Raw genomic sequence first — 15,742 nt, 5'->3', positions numbered from 1 at the left:
TAAAAGAGACAAAGATACTAAATGAACAAAACAGGGGAATCACTTGATTTCCTAATCCTTCAACCGATATCGCTAAACACAAAATGCAGTCATAATTGCATTTTTGTCTTTAGAATACTGTCACACTTAAACTGGCTGCTGCATTTTCTCTATTACAAAGTAATTACGTCAATGTTTTTAGTAATGAACTAGTCCCTCCCTGAAATTAATACTAAAAGAAAGAAGTGTTTATAATAATGCCTTTGAAAAACAATTCTTTAATCTTCTGTTTCCAGCAAAAACACTTCACTTTCCTCCCCACCTTACGTGGCAAACATTTATTCACATGTACAGTAACTTAGAAGGCAACCTTGAAATGAATTGTTTTGCTCAGAATTAGTTCTAAAACATCAAATACTGAGGGTGAAATATTTTGGTAAAAATCTCAACAGTGAGGCCATTCTGGTATCTTTTCTTGAAATAGCCCTGTAAATAAAAAAGTACCTTTTTAATATATTTTGGAACATTTTCTGTTGCAATAAAAAAAATTCATTTGTTCTAGTTAAAATGCAATTATTAAGATTAAACATACTGTGAAAGAAAGTGCTAGTAAAGAAATTGAAGGAGATTATTTCTCATATCTACAACAGAACTTGTAACTGCTCAGGCCTAAGTTTTGGAATATCCTCCCTACATTCTCTGTAACCCTACTTGCTTCTTTAATCAATTTCCTATCCCAATATTTCCATATGTGGTTAGCTGCAAACATTTATTTGATGTCACTCCTGGGGAGTGCTTTGGAGTGATTTCAATGCCTTAAAGGTGCTACATAAATGCAAGCTGTTATTAAATTGTTCTGACAGAAAGACCTAGTACATGACTTCAAACTACCAAAGGTTGAGAGAAGTTCTTCGTGTAATGGCACAGTGCTAAATATTACAGCTTTAATTAGTATTAAAACATGTGTAAACAAGCAAGACTGTTACAAACCAGACAGAGTTTCTCTTAGTTTGCTGCTATTTTGAATCTGTTTCCATGCTAAAAATACAAAAAAAAGGCATTTTTGTAGAATTAAGATAAACTTCTGCATTATTTCACGGGGAGAAGAAGATAATAAATGAAATTGAGTTCAGATCTTACACTTAGACCTGTCAGTTAGTTAGATGGCAAAAGGGTAAGATTTTCAAGTTTCACCTTGGCACTGACAGAAGTAAATGTGCAGTGGAGATTGATACAGGAGTGGACAAATATGCAGCTAATCCATCTACAGAAAGAAAATTACATTCCCGCATGACAGCATCCAACATTTTCTTAAATTATTTTAATATTTTCTTATACCATCCAATTGGAAGTCCTATTCCTAGTATTGATCACTCTTCATGTGAATTCCTGCTAGTTAGAATACCCCCATATCAGCAGCCTTCATCTTTGCGCCTCATCCTCTGTGATCTTCAACATCTCTAATTCTTTGCCATCACAAGTTTATAGCATTGCTCAGCAAAACCAAACTGTGTTTATATGGCAGCTTTAATGTAACAAAGAATTTCAATAGTCTTCACAAGATTCTAGTTGGAAATGTTAAAGTAGATGACCAAAGCTGCAAGTTTAAAGAGCATCACCAAGGATGAAAGAGAGGTTTAAGGGGTCTAATTCCAGATGTATGTTTTCAGTAGCTGTCACCAATGTAAAATTTATTAAAATTGAGGAACATCGTGATGCCAGACTGGTGGAGCATAAAGGCTTGGAGGGTTGCTGAACGAGAAGAGATATCAGAAATAGGGAAAGGCAAGACATAGAAGGATTTAAAAACAAGGATGATCATCTTAAAAATGAGTCATTGAAGGACTGCTGAGTGAATGAAACTTGGTGCAATTTAGAACATGGGCACCAGATGAGTTTTAGTCCATGAAGGTAAGAAGATATTCCTATTTGCTTTGCTTATTCAGTACAAGCCTCTTTCACTGGCAATACTATTCTTGGATCCTAAGGACTAATCACAATAAAAATGGTATGGAAGCTAATGTTTCTAATCAACAATGAATCAAAAAATATCCAAGTGCAAAAGCAAAGTCAGAACAAACTGCAAAGTAGTCTCCTCTAGAATATCTCACTATTTAACACAGTCAATCTGTGTAGTCCTAGCTGATCCAATAGCTGCCTATTTCACCTATTTTCAGTATATCATTTATTAAGTTTAGTGTATCTATATATCTTTCGTAATCACCCTTCATCCCACACATTTTTGATTCTTCCCCTCTCACTATTTAAAATAGCATTAACTTGTGTAGTCATGGAACAAAATCTTTGAAGATAACCAAAATCAGAGCATACAAAAGCAGGAAGGACAAAGTTATGACCCAACAGCAGTTTATGTTAATTAGACATGAAAGGTCTTTCAATCCAAAGAATGACATCATACTTCATAGACTGAAATGCAGAAACCTCACACTGTCCTTCTTATGTGGTTTCACTAAATGCTAGGAAAATAGGAGTTGGTGGCAGGGGTGGAATGTCAAGTGACCTAAATTTAAGGGTGACATCTGGGAGAAATTTATTGCAATTTAAACAGTCATTCAGACAATTCGACAAGTGCATGAACTGTGAAAGGAGCACCATTTATCTTCAGCAGTGGTTAAATTGTTCATCTATCTGATGCTTTCTCCTTGTACTTTAATCTGTTTAATACAGAAAAGGTTAAGAAAACCATGGAATCCATCCAGAACTCATTCCTTTTCACATGTAAAATAGCAGATTTATCTTAGTAATGAAAAGCTGCTGTATTCATTTACTGTGATCGCATGTACTGTGTACGGTTTGTTGCAAATCCAGCTGAGATTTGTCTTGCATGTGTTAATAAAATAAATGAACATCCCACAGTTAGCCATCATCATTGTACTGCACAAAAGAAAGTTTTCATAAAATTGTCTATATGACTGTTGTATGTTAAGAAGTTAAATGTACAGTATATTTTGATAATAAGGATAATTTAAATTATCAAACATTTGGTGTGGGGGAGAGGGGGTGAAATTGCAAAAGGTCCAGATCAGCTAATCTTGGTCTACTTCCAATTTATGACATTCACACCTTTCTTTCTAAATTGCTTTGTACTGCTCAATTCCAGCATAAAATTTCATTGAACTTTCCAAAACCGAACTTTAATGTCTCTCGCATGTGCAAGGTTACTGCTCCTTGATTAATAAAAGCAAAGTAGTGCAGATCCTGGAAATCTGAAACAAACAGCAAGAATGCCAGAGAAACTCAGCAGGTCTGGTTGTAATGGTAAAGAAAGAAACAGAGTTAATATTTTGAGCCCTGTTGCCTATTCCTGCTTCTACTTCTTATGTTATGTTCTTATGACTCGTCTTCACAACTGAAAAGGAATAGAATTTTGTTTTAATTCTTTTGACAGAGGCAGCGGAAAGGGCAAAAGAAACAGATGGTGCAGAGGCCAGTGAAAAAGACAAAGGCCATGGTGGTGAAAGGCAAAGAGAGATGTAAAATGGGTGTAAGTTACCATAAGATATAGGAACAGATTTAGGTCATTTGGCCCATTGAGAATGTACCACCAATTGATCATAATTGATATGTTTCTCAACCCCTAACCTCCTGCCTTTTCCTCATAATCCTTGATCCCCTTACTGATCAAGAACCTATTAATTGCTGTCTTAAAGACTCAATAGCTTGGCTTACACAGACTTCTGAAGCAAAGAGTTCCACAGATTGGCTACCTCTAGCTGAAGAAATTCATCCTTATCTCAGGTCTAAAGGATCACCCCTTCATTCAGAGACTGTGCCCTCAACTCTTAGCCTCCCCTGCGAGTGAAAACACCTTCTCCAAGTCTATCGAGGCATCTGAATATTCTCTAAGTTTCAATGAGATCACCCCTGCCCCATCTTTCTAAACTCCATTAAGTACAGAATCCTCAAATACTCCTCATACGGCAAGTCCTTCATTCACAGGATTATTCTTGTGACTCTTCTCAGGCCTCCGTCCAAGGCCAAGACATCCTTCCTTAGACATGGAGCCCAAACTGCTCAAAACATTCCAAGTACAGTCTAGATCTATAGCTAGTCTGCACTCAGAGTTTGGTTTGCTGCTTCCCAAATCTAAATTCTATACCTTCAATACACAGTCATAAATATTCTCACAAATAACTGCAGGAGGAAAAACAAAATATCAAAATAATTATGAAGTAAAATTCTGCAATTGTTATTGTTCAGTAAAGACATTCCATTCCAAATATTTTTAGGTTATAAAATCTATACACAAACAGCTAGCAAAAGTATCCTCCCAAGGTTACTTGACTTGCATTGTAGATGAGAACTACTTCTTTGACTCAGAGGGAACAAATGAACACATAGATTGATGATAGTCCATGCCCTCCCAGGAAACCAATCAAGAGGTAGGTCATTCTAAAATTAAGAGAAAGGGTGCTTCAAACCCCATGAATGAATGTCTACACATACTACACAGGTCTTGGAATCAACAAGACCACAACATCTGACTTGGTCAAGGACTTGAACTTGCGGAAAGCCAGGTAGGATGCCTGCCATGATTTTGACAGCAAAAAGCTGTTAGCAGTTAGTCATTAATTGCTCAGAGAGCTAGATCATGATCTAATTAAAAAGCATCAAGCAACCAAGGTAGTTAACATCAATGCCCTGAAAGTTGGAGATTCCAACTGCTAAAGGACTCCCTTAACTTATTCATGTTCAGCTGAGAACCAACCTCCCAGAGACTAGACAATAAGCAACTGACCTCATAATCTATTGTGAACTCTTCCAAGACTTACAGTTCAACTTTAACTCATCAAGACCATTCAAAAACCACTGGCCCATAACATAGGAGACTGGAGATTGTACATCAGAGACCAAATTAACCAATGCCCAATCTTTAACACTGCTTTGATTGTGTGCACACGCTTGAGATTGAGATATGACATTGCATTAATTCAGGGCAGGTGTATCAGAATTAAAAACCTGCATTACTTTTAATCTCTTGAAAGCTTGTCTTCTAAATTATTTAATTCGAAGACACACCACAAGAACAACCAAACACACACCTCTTTCCATAAAAACACACTGATTACAGGTGGTAAGAAAACAAATCCATGCATTGTGGGCGGCATGGTGGCACAGTGCTTAGCATTGCTGCCTCACAATGCCAGAGACCTGGGTTCAATTCCTGCCTCAGGCGACTGACTGTGTGGAGTCACATTCTCCCCGTGTTTGTGTGGGTTTCCTCCCACAGTCCAAAGGTGTGCAGGTCAGGTCAATTGTGCAGGCCAGGTGAATTGGCCATGCTAAATTGCCCCTAGTGTTAGGTGAAGGGGTAAATGTAGGGGTATGGGTGGGTTGCGCTTCAGCAGGTTGGTATGGACTTGTTGGGCCGAAGGGTCTGTTTCCACACTGTAAGTAATCTAATCTAATTGTGTCTGTGACAAAAACTTTAGTTAAATCACATTCAAGCATTCCAAGTAACAAAACTATTGTTTCTTTAGCCTCTCTTCATACTTGACCTGCAAATTATCATTTTAGTAAATCTATGTTGGATTTCTTCTGAAGTTAATATACGAAGAGCAGCAATAGACTTCTATTCGGTTTCTCAAGCCTGCTGTGCCAATCAGAATTGAGACCACAATCAAAGTTCCTGTCTCCCCCTGACAGATTCCTGATGAAGAGTTTATGCCCAAAACATTGATTCTCCTGCTCCTGGGATGCTGCCTGACCTGCTGTGCTTTTCCAGCACCACACTCTCAAATCCCCCAACAACTGTTTGAATCATAAATCTGTTTAACTCAGCATTAAAAACATTCAATGACCTTGCCTCCACTGCTCTTTGGTGAGAATTCCACAGGCTAATGATCCTATGAGAGAAAAAAAGATTCCCCGAGTTTTCAATTTAAATGAAAGACACTTATTCTTACTGTATCCCTAGCTCAAGTCCCCTCAGAATCTTAGATATTTCGGTAAGATAACCAAACTTTCCTCACAAGATTATGCTTATTTCCAGAAATTTGTTGAGGGCGCCTTCTCTGAGTCAGCATGCCTCTTTATTCAGCAATACTTGCCTTTATAAACATCAGATACACATCTCAATCATGTTTACAGCCAATGAAATAGTTCTAACTGCTGTCACTAACATAATATTGGAAAATAGTGGCAAGCTCTTCTGCTTGGTCAATATAATACATACCTCTTTGGATCACTGTTTGGAAAATGATGTACAATTGTATTATAAGTGTGTTCAATCTTTATAGAATTAATGGAAGTGCTACTGTTAAAACATTAATCAGTAGCATTGAAACAAGTTCAGGAACATTCGACCAACTTACCCTTGACTTGAAAGCTAATATTATTCTAGGCAGAATAAGGATCAAGCACTTGAAACCAATTGTAATGTATTTCAGCACAAAATCTGTAATTCCTGCAATCCAAAGCAAATCAAAGAAATCCTGGCTTTCCACACTAGTCTTCATAAATATCAAGCTGAGGAAAAAGGATAAACAAAAGTACAAGTAAAATATTTGACTGATGCACTGCAATGACTGTTGAATTTAATCATCTGGGTAACATAGCAGCATAAAGGCAGGGAGCATAAAGATAAAGCAGCAAGTAAAACTACACCATGTATTATATGTCTAACAGACTGATGTACTGAAAACACAAAGGCCAGATCTTGCAGTTTTAATGATGGCAAATCGTCAGCATTCATGCTATTGCAACCATGAAAGTGATAGAAAAGTCTGCAATCCATACACAATCAGTTAAATGTGGAATTCCAGAAGTTGCCATTGCAGTGATTTCTTGCTCCTCCACAGTGTATGTCGTTGATGTCTCTGCAGATGACAAATTAGAAGTCCCTAAAGGGATGAGAACCTCTCTTATTACACAAAACAGTTTGACAAGAAGTTTTACTGGAATGATTTTACTAAAACAGTTTGTAACATGCTAAAAACCCATGAAGTATTACACCTTGTTAATGAGATGCAACTGAGCTTTTAACAACATATTAATCATCACTTTTGCTAAGAAACCTCTCTGGCATTGGGAAACAATTTTAATATTTCTGCACTGGCAACTATATTCCATTATAATAGAAATTCCCAAGCATAATATAATCAATGCATTTTTAAAACAACAGTATATGGCATTTCAGCTTAGAATATATGTTGCAATCTTTATTTTGTTATTCAATATCTGGGAAAAGAAGAGGGCAATCAGTGTTTTATTTGCTGATTTGTTGTCTGGGAGAATTTTTTAACGTGACTGCCTACTTTCTTTACTTGACGACAGCTAAAAGTTCTCTTCACTTGGTGCTAGACTCATTAATGTCAGGAAATGTGAAACCCATGCCCCCATAATTACCATTATTTAAATTTAAAATGTTGGTCTTAGATCCATTCATCTCTCCCTCAAACTGAATGTAAAACTCTATCATGTTATAATCATTGATACCTAGGGGTACCTTCACGATGAGGTCATTAATATGACCTCACTGCATATGACCAGATCGCCAACTGGCTCTAGACCGTGCTGCTCCAGGAAAGTGTTCCTCAAAATATTCCATGAACTCCTCATCCAGACAACTTTTACCAATATGATTCATCCAATCTCTGTGGTTTAAATTTATCCATGATTAAGCTATACCTTTCTCACAAGACCCCAATCATCTCTTGCTGTATACCACATTCTACAGTCATGCACTGTCTGGGAGCTACTCCTGCAAGTGACTTTCTACATTCAAAGTTAAAAATCACACAACACCAGGTTATAGTCCAACAGTTTATTTGGAAGCACTAGCTTTGGAGCCCTGCTCCTTCATCAGGTGGTTGCGGACTATAAGATCATAAGACACAGAATTTATAGCAAAAGATTACAGTGTCATGCAACTGAAATGATATATTGAACAAACCTGGATTGTTAAGTCTTTCATCTTTTAGAATGGGTTGCTGATTTTGGTTTATTAATATTTAAATCCCAGAACTTCTTTTGAGGCACTTCTTGAGATAACTGAAGGTTTTATAACAAAAGATGTCATCTCAGCTCAGACAATGCATTAATATATCATTTCAGTTGCACAACATTGTAATGTTTTGCAATAAAGTCTGTATCTTACGACCACCTGATGAAGGAGCAACACTCCGAAAGCTAGTGCTTCCAAGTAAACCTATTGGACTATAACCTGGTGTTGCGTGATTTTTAACTTTGTCCATCCCAATCCAACACCAACTACTCCACAACATTTTTACCTTCATTTCTTTTCATTTTGACCCAAACTCAAAAACTGGTAGCACTTTCTTTATTTAGATATAATTCTCTTATGGGGTTCATCATTCCAACTCTGTTTCTCTCCACCTAGATTCTGTCAGACCTGCTAGGCTTCTCCAGCATTTTCTGATTTTATTTTGTATCTGCAGTATTTTGATTTTATTGTTCAATGTGTGGCTTACCAATTACTCAACTCTTTACAGATATATACTAGCTTTTTTCCCTTTGACGCAAATAAATTTTGGGATGTTTGTGCTCGTCATCAAGGTATTTCTGCAACCTCTCCAGCTTTTAATTTCTTTGTAAACATGAACATCCACGGCAATAACTATGCAAGAATGAAAAATAAACCGCACATCCCTTCACAATATATAAAGTAACAAGTTGGCATAACCCTAATTCTCTGCAATGTGCAATGCCTCATGATTCTCAGTGTATTAAATCATTTTGAAAATCTATTTTTCTACCATGATTTTGCTCAACTCTTCTGACTGGGCCTCATGTTTCCATGTATGAAATAACAATGCATTTGTTTTTGTTAAATAGTTTAGAAACCACAAGTGGTTGTTACAGATACTACCTGAAGTTTGGCATGAAGGACAGCTCTCTTTAATCTGCAAGGTTCAGGTATAGAACACAGCAGCAAATTTTAAAAATGAGCAAATTAGGTTTTGTAATCTGGGTTTCAAAAGTTAGATTGCCATTTTGGCAGGACTTTGGGTTGGATGATTCTGCATTAGAACTAGAATTACAAAACAAAGACAATACCTGAAGTCTATTCAAAAAAGCAGTGGAATATGAGAAATGTTAGGTCTCTTACACTATTAGGATGCTCAAAATCTTTAAATATATTAGGTGTGCCCTCAGATATTATATAAAGCAACAAAATTAACCAAAAGATTTCAATTTGAAATCAAATAATGAAAACAAAATCAAATACTCACATTGAATGAGAGATTACATAACAACAGATGTCTCAACTAAAGTTCAAAAATCTGAATGTACAAATGAAACCTATAAAGAAATGAATGTGAAAAAATTGGTACCTTGCAGACCATGCAGGGCAAAATAAAAATATATATTTTCAGGAAACATAATTTTTTTAAAAATGAGGATGCAGCAAAACAGTGGGTTCTAATCAACACCTGCTTATGGTTCAACAGAAATGTAACATCTACAATAGTAAATACTGCTAATATATCTCACTTTAAACATTTTTAAAATAAATAATTCGTACAACTTTGGCACTATCCTTATTAAAGCATGGAATATACTTAATAGAGTATCAAATGCTTTTTTTCCTCTCTGTATACACTAGCAGCAAACATTCTCTGCTTAGATTTACCATGAGAAATCCAGAGCTCAGAACAACACATGGAAAGCTCCAAAAATTTTCTAAACATTTTTTAAAAAAGCTCTCTTAACTACGAACACTTTTCTTCCCTAACAGCAATCATTAAAGTATAAATTACAAATGATGGCAAGTTTTTTTTTGCAATGGTCTCACCTCAATTGAGACTGCTTAGCTACATAAGAGCCCTAAATTTGCACTTACAATACAACATTGTTGTGTAACTTTGAGTCCCACAGGAGCAAAAGAAGTAAGAGTTCCTCCTCCAGGGAGTTTTATTTTATTTCACACCAAAATTAGGTTGAGCACTGATTCCACGCTTACACTACAATTTCGGTTTGATAAGGAATAAAGCCTTTTAGGGATAACAGATATAGCAAAAAATATGTTAAAATGCTTTGTAAAATGAAAAGCAGAAAATAAAATTGGTCATTAATGCCCATGATAACAGCACAGGAATGATACAGTACAGAAGGCAGTCACTCTTCCCACTGTGTTCGTGTCAGTTCTTTGAAAGAGTGTTCCAATTAGTCCTATTTCACTATTCTTTCCTTATAGTTTAACAATTCTTTCATATTAACTATTGATCAAATTTCTTTTTGAAGGCAATTACTAAATTATTTAATTGCTCTTGCTGTATTTCATTTTATTCCTGGATATAACAAGCTCTGGAAATCTTTCTCCCCCATGTTGTCTCTGTTTCACCTGCCAATCATCTCAAATCTATGTTTGCTGCCCAGTGAAACAGTTTTTCCTGATTTACTTTGTCAAAATTGTCCATGAATCGAACAAGTCTATTAAATACTCGTTAACCTTGTGTGCTTTAAGGAGAACTGTTCAACAAACTGCAAGTAAAAATACGTAGTTTGACTAAAACCTGCTTTGTTATGCTATTGGTCCCAATGCAAAAAACTGAAAAAGGTACTGAAAAACCTTATTGAATATGATGTAACTGTTTTTCGGAGTTCATATTTGCTGCTGAATAGCCTCACTTTCATAGAAGAATTAATTTTATATTTGTATAATATTGTAGAAAATTTGTATTAATTTTATATTTCTCCACTGAAAAAATATATATTTAGCTTCTAAACTCATCCCATGAGTGTGTTCCAACCCATTATTTTACTCCCAGTAAATCTTTTCATTACAAAAAATCAGGTAATTCTGGCTTACTGCCCTGCGGCTGCTTAACTTATTTGATAACATCGCTACTACAGAACCCTGGTATTCCTCTTGATTTAGAGCAAGGAACATTACAGTGCAGAACAGACCCTTCGGCCCTCAATGTTGCGCTGACCTATGAAACCAATCTGAAGCCTATTTAAACTACACTATTCCATTATCATCCATAGGTTTATCCAATGACCATTTAAATTCCCATAAAATTGGCGATTCTACTATTGTTGCAGGCAGGGCATTCCATGCCTTTAGCACGCTCTGAGTAAAGAACCTACTTCTGACATAGAGTCACAGAGTAATAGAGATGTACAGCACAGAAACAGACCCTTTGATCCAACTTGTCCATGCTGACCATATATCCCAACCCAATCTTGACCCATCTGCCAGCACCCGGCCCATATCCCTTCAAACCCTTCCTATTCATATACCCATCCAGATGCCTTCTAAATGTTGAAATTGTACCAGCTGCCACCACTTCCTCTGGCAGCTCATTCCATACACGTACCACCCACTGCGTGAAAAAGTGCCCCTTAGGTCTCTTTTATATCTTTCTTCTCTCACCATAAACCTTTGCCCTCTAGTTCTGGACTCCCCCAACCCAGGGAAGAAACTTTGTCTTTTTATCCTATCCATGCCCCTCACGATTTTATAAACCTCGATAAGTCACTTCTCAGCCTCCGATGCTCCAGGGAAAACAGCCGTGGCCTATTTAACCTCTCCCTATAGCTCAAATCCTCCAACCCTGGCAACATCCTTGTGAATCTTTTCTGAACATTTTCAAGTTTCACAACATCTTTCCGATAGGAAGGACACCAGAATTGAACGCAATATTCCAAGTGGCGTAACCAATGTCCTGTACAGCCACAATATGACCTCCCAACTCCTGTACTCAATGCACTGGCCAATCAGGAAAGCATACCAAACGCCTTCTTCACTATCCTATCTACCTGTGACTCCACTTTCAAAGAGCTATAAACCTGCACTCCAAGGTCTCTTTGTTCAGCAACACTCCCTAGGACTTTACCATTAAGTGTATAAGTCCTGCTAAGATTTGCTTTCCCAAAAGGTAGCACTTCGCATTTATCTAAATTAAACTCCATCTGCCACTTCTCAGCCTATTGGCCCAGCTGATCAAGATCCTGTTGTAGTCCGCGGTAACCTGCTTCGCTGTCCACTACACCTCCAAACCTACTAATTTTACCTCTTATATAAATGATTGGATGTGAGCCTAAATGACGAAAAGTAGTGGATCCAGCACCGATCCTTGTGGCACTCCACTGGTCACAGGCCTCCAGTCTGAAAAACTTCCACCACCACCCTCTGTCTTCTACCTTTGAACCAGTTCTGCATCCAAATGGCTAGTTCTCCCTGTATTCCATGCAATCTAATCTTGCTAACCAGTCTCCCTTGGGGAACCTTGACGAATGTCTTACTGAAGTCCATATAGATCACATCCACCATTCTGCCCTCATCAATACTCTCTATTACTTCTTCAAAAACATCTGTTCTATATCTATCACCCTTCAATTTAAAACTTTGTCCCCTCATGCTAGCGATCACCATCTGAGAACAAAGGCTCTCATTGTCCACCCTATCTAATTCTCTGACCATCTTGTACATCTCTGTTAAGTCACCTCTCAATCTTCTACTTTCGAACAAAACAGCCTCAGCCTTTCCTCATAAGAACTTCCCTACATACCTGGCAAAATCCTGGTAAATCTTCTCTGCACCCTTTCCAATGTTTCTACATCCTTCCTACAATGCAGTGACCAGAATTGTCCGCAATACTCTAAGTGCAGCTGCATCAGATTTTTGTACAGCTGCAACATAACTCATGGCTCTGAAACTCAATCCTTCTACCAATAAAAGCTAACACACCATATACTTTCTTAACAATCCTGTCAACCTGGATGGTGACTTTCAGAGATCCATGTACGTGGAGACCAAGATCTCTCTGCTCATCCACTCTATCAAGAATCCTAGCCCAGTACTCTTGTGTTTCTGATACTTCTTCCAAAGTGAATCACCTCACACTTATCCACATTAATATTCATTTACCACCTCTCAGCCCAGCCCTACAGCTTATCTATGTTCCTCTGTAACCTGAAACATCCTTCTGCACTATCCACAACTGCACCGACCTTAGTGTCACCCACAAATTTACTAACTCATCATTGTACACTCTCATCCAGGTCATATATACAATTGACAAACAACAGGGTTCCGAAAACAGATCCTTGTGGTACATCACTAGTAAATGAACACAAGGATGAGAGTGTACAATGATGAGTTAGTAAATTTGATATCTTTCAGCTGTCTGATATCTTTCAGCTTGCCAATTTCTGAGCCAAACTGCTAAATCGCCCTCAATCCCATGCTTCTGTATTTTCTGCAATAGCCGACCGTGAGAAACCTTATCGAACGCTTTACTGAAATCTATATACACCATATCAACTGCTTTACCCTCATCCACCTGTTTGGCCACCATCTAAAAGAATTCAATAAGGTTTGTGAGGCAAGACTACCATTCACAAAACTGTGTTAACTATTCCTAATCAAATTATTCCTTTCTAGATTATTATAAATCCTATCTATTATAATCCTTTCCAATATTTTACCCACAACTGAAGTAGGATTCATTGGTCGATAATTACTAGGGTTGCCTCTATTCCCCTTCTTGAACAAGGGGACAACACTTGCTATCCTCCAGTCTTCTGGCACTATTCCTGTAGGCAATGATGACATAAAGATAAAAGCCAGAAGTTCTGCAATCTCTTCCCTAGCTTCCCAGAGAATCCTAGGATAAATCCCATCCAGCACAGGGGACTTACCTTTTTTCACACTTTGCAGAATTGCTAACACCTCCTCCTTATGAACCTCAATCCCACATTGAACATTGTGCCAGGCTATTACACAAAGTGAATTGAGGACAGGGGAAATTTAAACCACAGAGATAGTTCTCCCTTTGTGGGCAACTTTCAAGGTCAATGGTGAGTGCAATTATTTTACTGTTGACCACAAAATCCAGGCACATTTCTCCATTTATATAGCAAAGGATCCAAAATGTTTTTTATTGTCCTCCCAGCTTATCAGATTTATATACATATACACCAAGCTTTCTCTAGTCCTGAAAATTGTACTACTGAGTTTATATCCTCCCGACTAAAACGGTGGTGGTGGTGTAGTGGTACTGCATCTGGTCTAATTATTCAAGACCTCAGGCTGATGTTCTGAGGAAATGGGTTTGAATCTCAAATAAATTACAAATGCTCAAACTGAGCCATGGATAAACAGTAAACAAACATGAATTATTACTCATGATTGTGTCTGCAAAAAACATCATAAAGCTAATATAACAGCACCTTTGATTAATTTGAATAATTTTGTTACTACCAAGTCCAATAGCTTTTTTTTTAAGCTGGAGAAGCAGTTTAGGGCTAATAACGCGTGGGAAGTTAACCATCATGGTTAGCTCTTAACTGTCTTCTAAAATAGCCTTGCAAGACACAAAGTCACCATCATGTCCCATCAAGGGATGGGAAATAAATGCTGGACTTGCTAGTGATGTATATATTCCAATGATGAACTGATAAAGTCTCAATTTCCAATAAGCAGCAAGGTAATATATTTTTAAAAAGTATAATTTTATAAACACCTAATCAACTATACTCAAACGTCTTACCTCTTATAGAGCTCCTGGGCACTAAAAGTATAATATAAAAACAACGTGTTCCCAGTGAGAAATACCAATATCCACAGGCAAACAAGCACTGATCGTTTCTCCTGTTCACAAAAAAAACACAACTAAGCAACATCACATTAAAAATTTTGAAGATTAATGTAGAAATTTTCCAAACGTAAAGCTCCTATCCATATAAAATAGTGTAATCTCTAACATGGCAGGAGAGAAACAGGGGAGATCGACAACAGAACATGGAATTATATCAAATATTGAGGCAGTAACAGGTGGGCTGACAAAATCAGTAGCAAGCATATGGATTTGGTAGTACAGTTCAAAGACATTGACTTCAGCCTTCCTGTTATTTACCTACAGGAAATAGAAACTTGTCCAAACCTAGCTAATAGAAATACAGTCTTACAGCTAAAGGATTGAAAAAGGTAATGGACAAGTAAGTACAACTGTTATTATGCAGAATTGATCCCATGCCTATTGAAAATATTATTGAATGGCAGAAAGAAGGAGCCAAGGATACATTCTCATGACCTTTGGAGGCAATAATGTAGGAGTGAGGAAAAATAAATGAATCTATAGGTTTAAAAAAAAAGACTTCTTTTAAGATAGTAGACCAAAATGAAAAGCAGCAGTTAAACTCCAAGCAATCTCTTCAACATCATTAGTTAGCTCTTTCGATTAATTGGAAAGCACATGAAATGATGAGTGCAACATGTTGCAGGAGCGCTGAATGACACTCTCCATTTTATACACAGGAAACTACTTAAGAAAAATTACAAGGTAGTGAGCTCACTCAGAGGTCCAAACGGCAAGAAAAAAAAAGAAATGCCCAAATGATTTATAATAGTGATCTCAATTTCAGAGATGAGATTACTCCACTGCAATTTGTTATGTTTTTATAACACAATGTGAAGCAATTTTACTGTGCTTTGCTATTTTTGCTAGGAAAGATATTAAGGGAATCTCAACTGCCAGGATCACGTTCCATACATTTGCTCTGCCACAATGTCAAAGTTAAAGGATATAACGCCGTGATAGAATCACTGAAGAGTTGTTCATTGATAAATCAGCAACTAAATGATAGAAAATAACACTGTCAAACAATATTTTTAATCCATGAAAATGTCAAAAGCAGGAACAGTGGACAGAACAATGAATAGTGTAATTAGGAACATATTTTCTTTGTGCCAAGTTAGTTGATCTCTGACAGGATGGCAAGAGGAAGCAACAACTGAGAGGAGAAATCAGGCAAGTTTCCCAATCCTGAC

The 15,742-nt window shown here is 37.1% G+C and overlaps 1 protein-coding gene across 2 annotated transcripts in view; it reads right to left on the bottom strand.

The window, feature by feature from the left end:
- The window catches only part of rnft2 (ring finger protein, transmembrane 2), a 60,612-nt gene that overhangs the window by 18,111 nt on the left and 26,759 nt on the right, over positions 1–15,742 (bottom strand). For both annotated transcript variants that reach the window (XM_060843703.1, XM_060843704.1), the window contains 2 exons: positions 14,463–14,563; positions 6,315–6,468 (listed from right to left, as the gene is read on the bottom strand). In XM_060843703.1, the coding sequence (XP_060699686.1) occupies positions 6,315–6,468; positions 14,463–14,563 (255 nt within the window). The remainder of the gene's footprint in view (positions 1–6,314; positions 6,469–14,462; positions 14,564–15,742) is intronic.

This window comes from Hemiscyllium ocellatum, chromosome 24 (assembly GCF_020745735.1).
Source record: "Hemiscyllium ocellatum isolate sHemOce1 chromosome 24, sHemOce1.pat.X.cur, whole genome shotgun sequence".
In the NCBI taxonomy this organism is placed as follows: Eukaryota; Metazoa; Chordata; class Chondrichthyes; order Orectolobiformes; family Hemiscylliidae; genus Hemiscyllium; species Hemiscyllium ocellatum.
The sequence above is the reverse complement of the archived record's forward strand: the minus strand, read 5'-3'. Positions and strand labels throughout refer to the sequence as shown.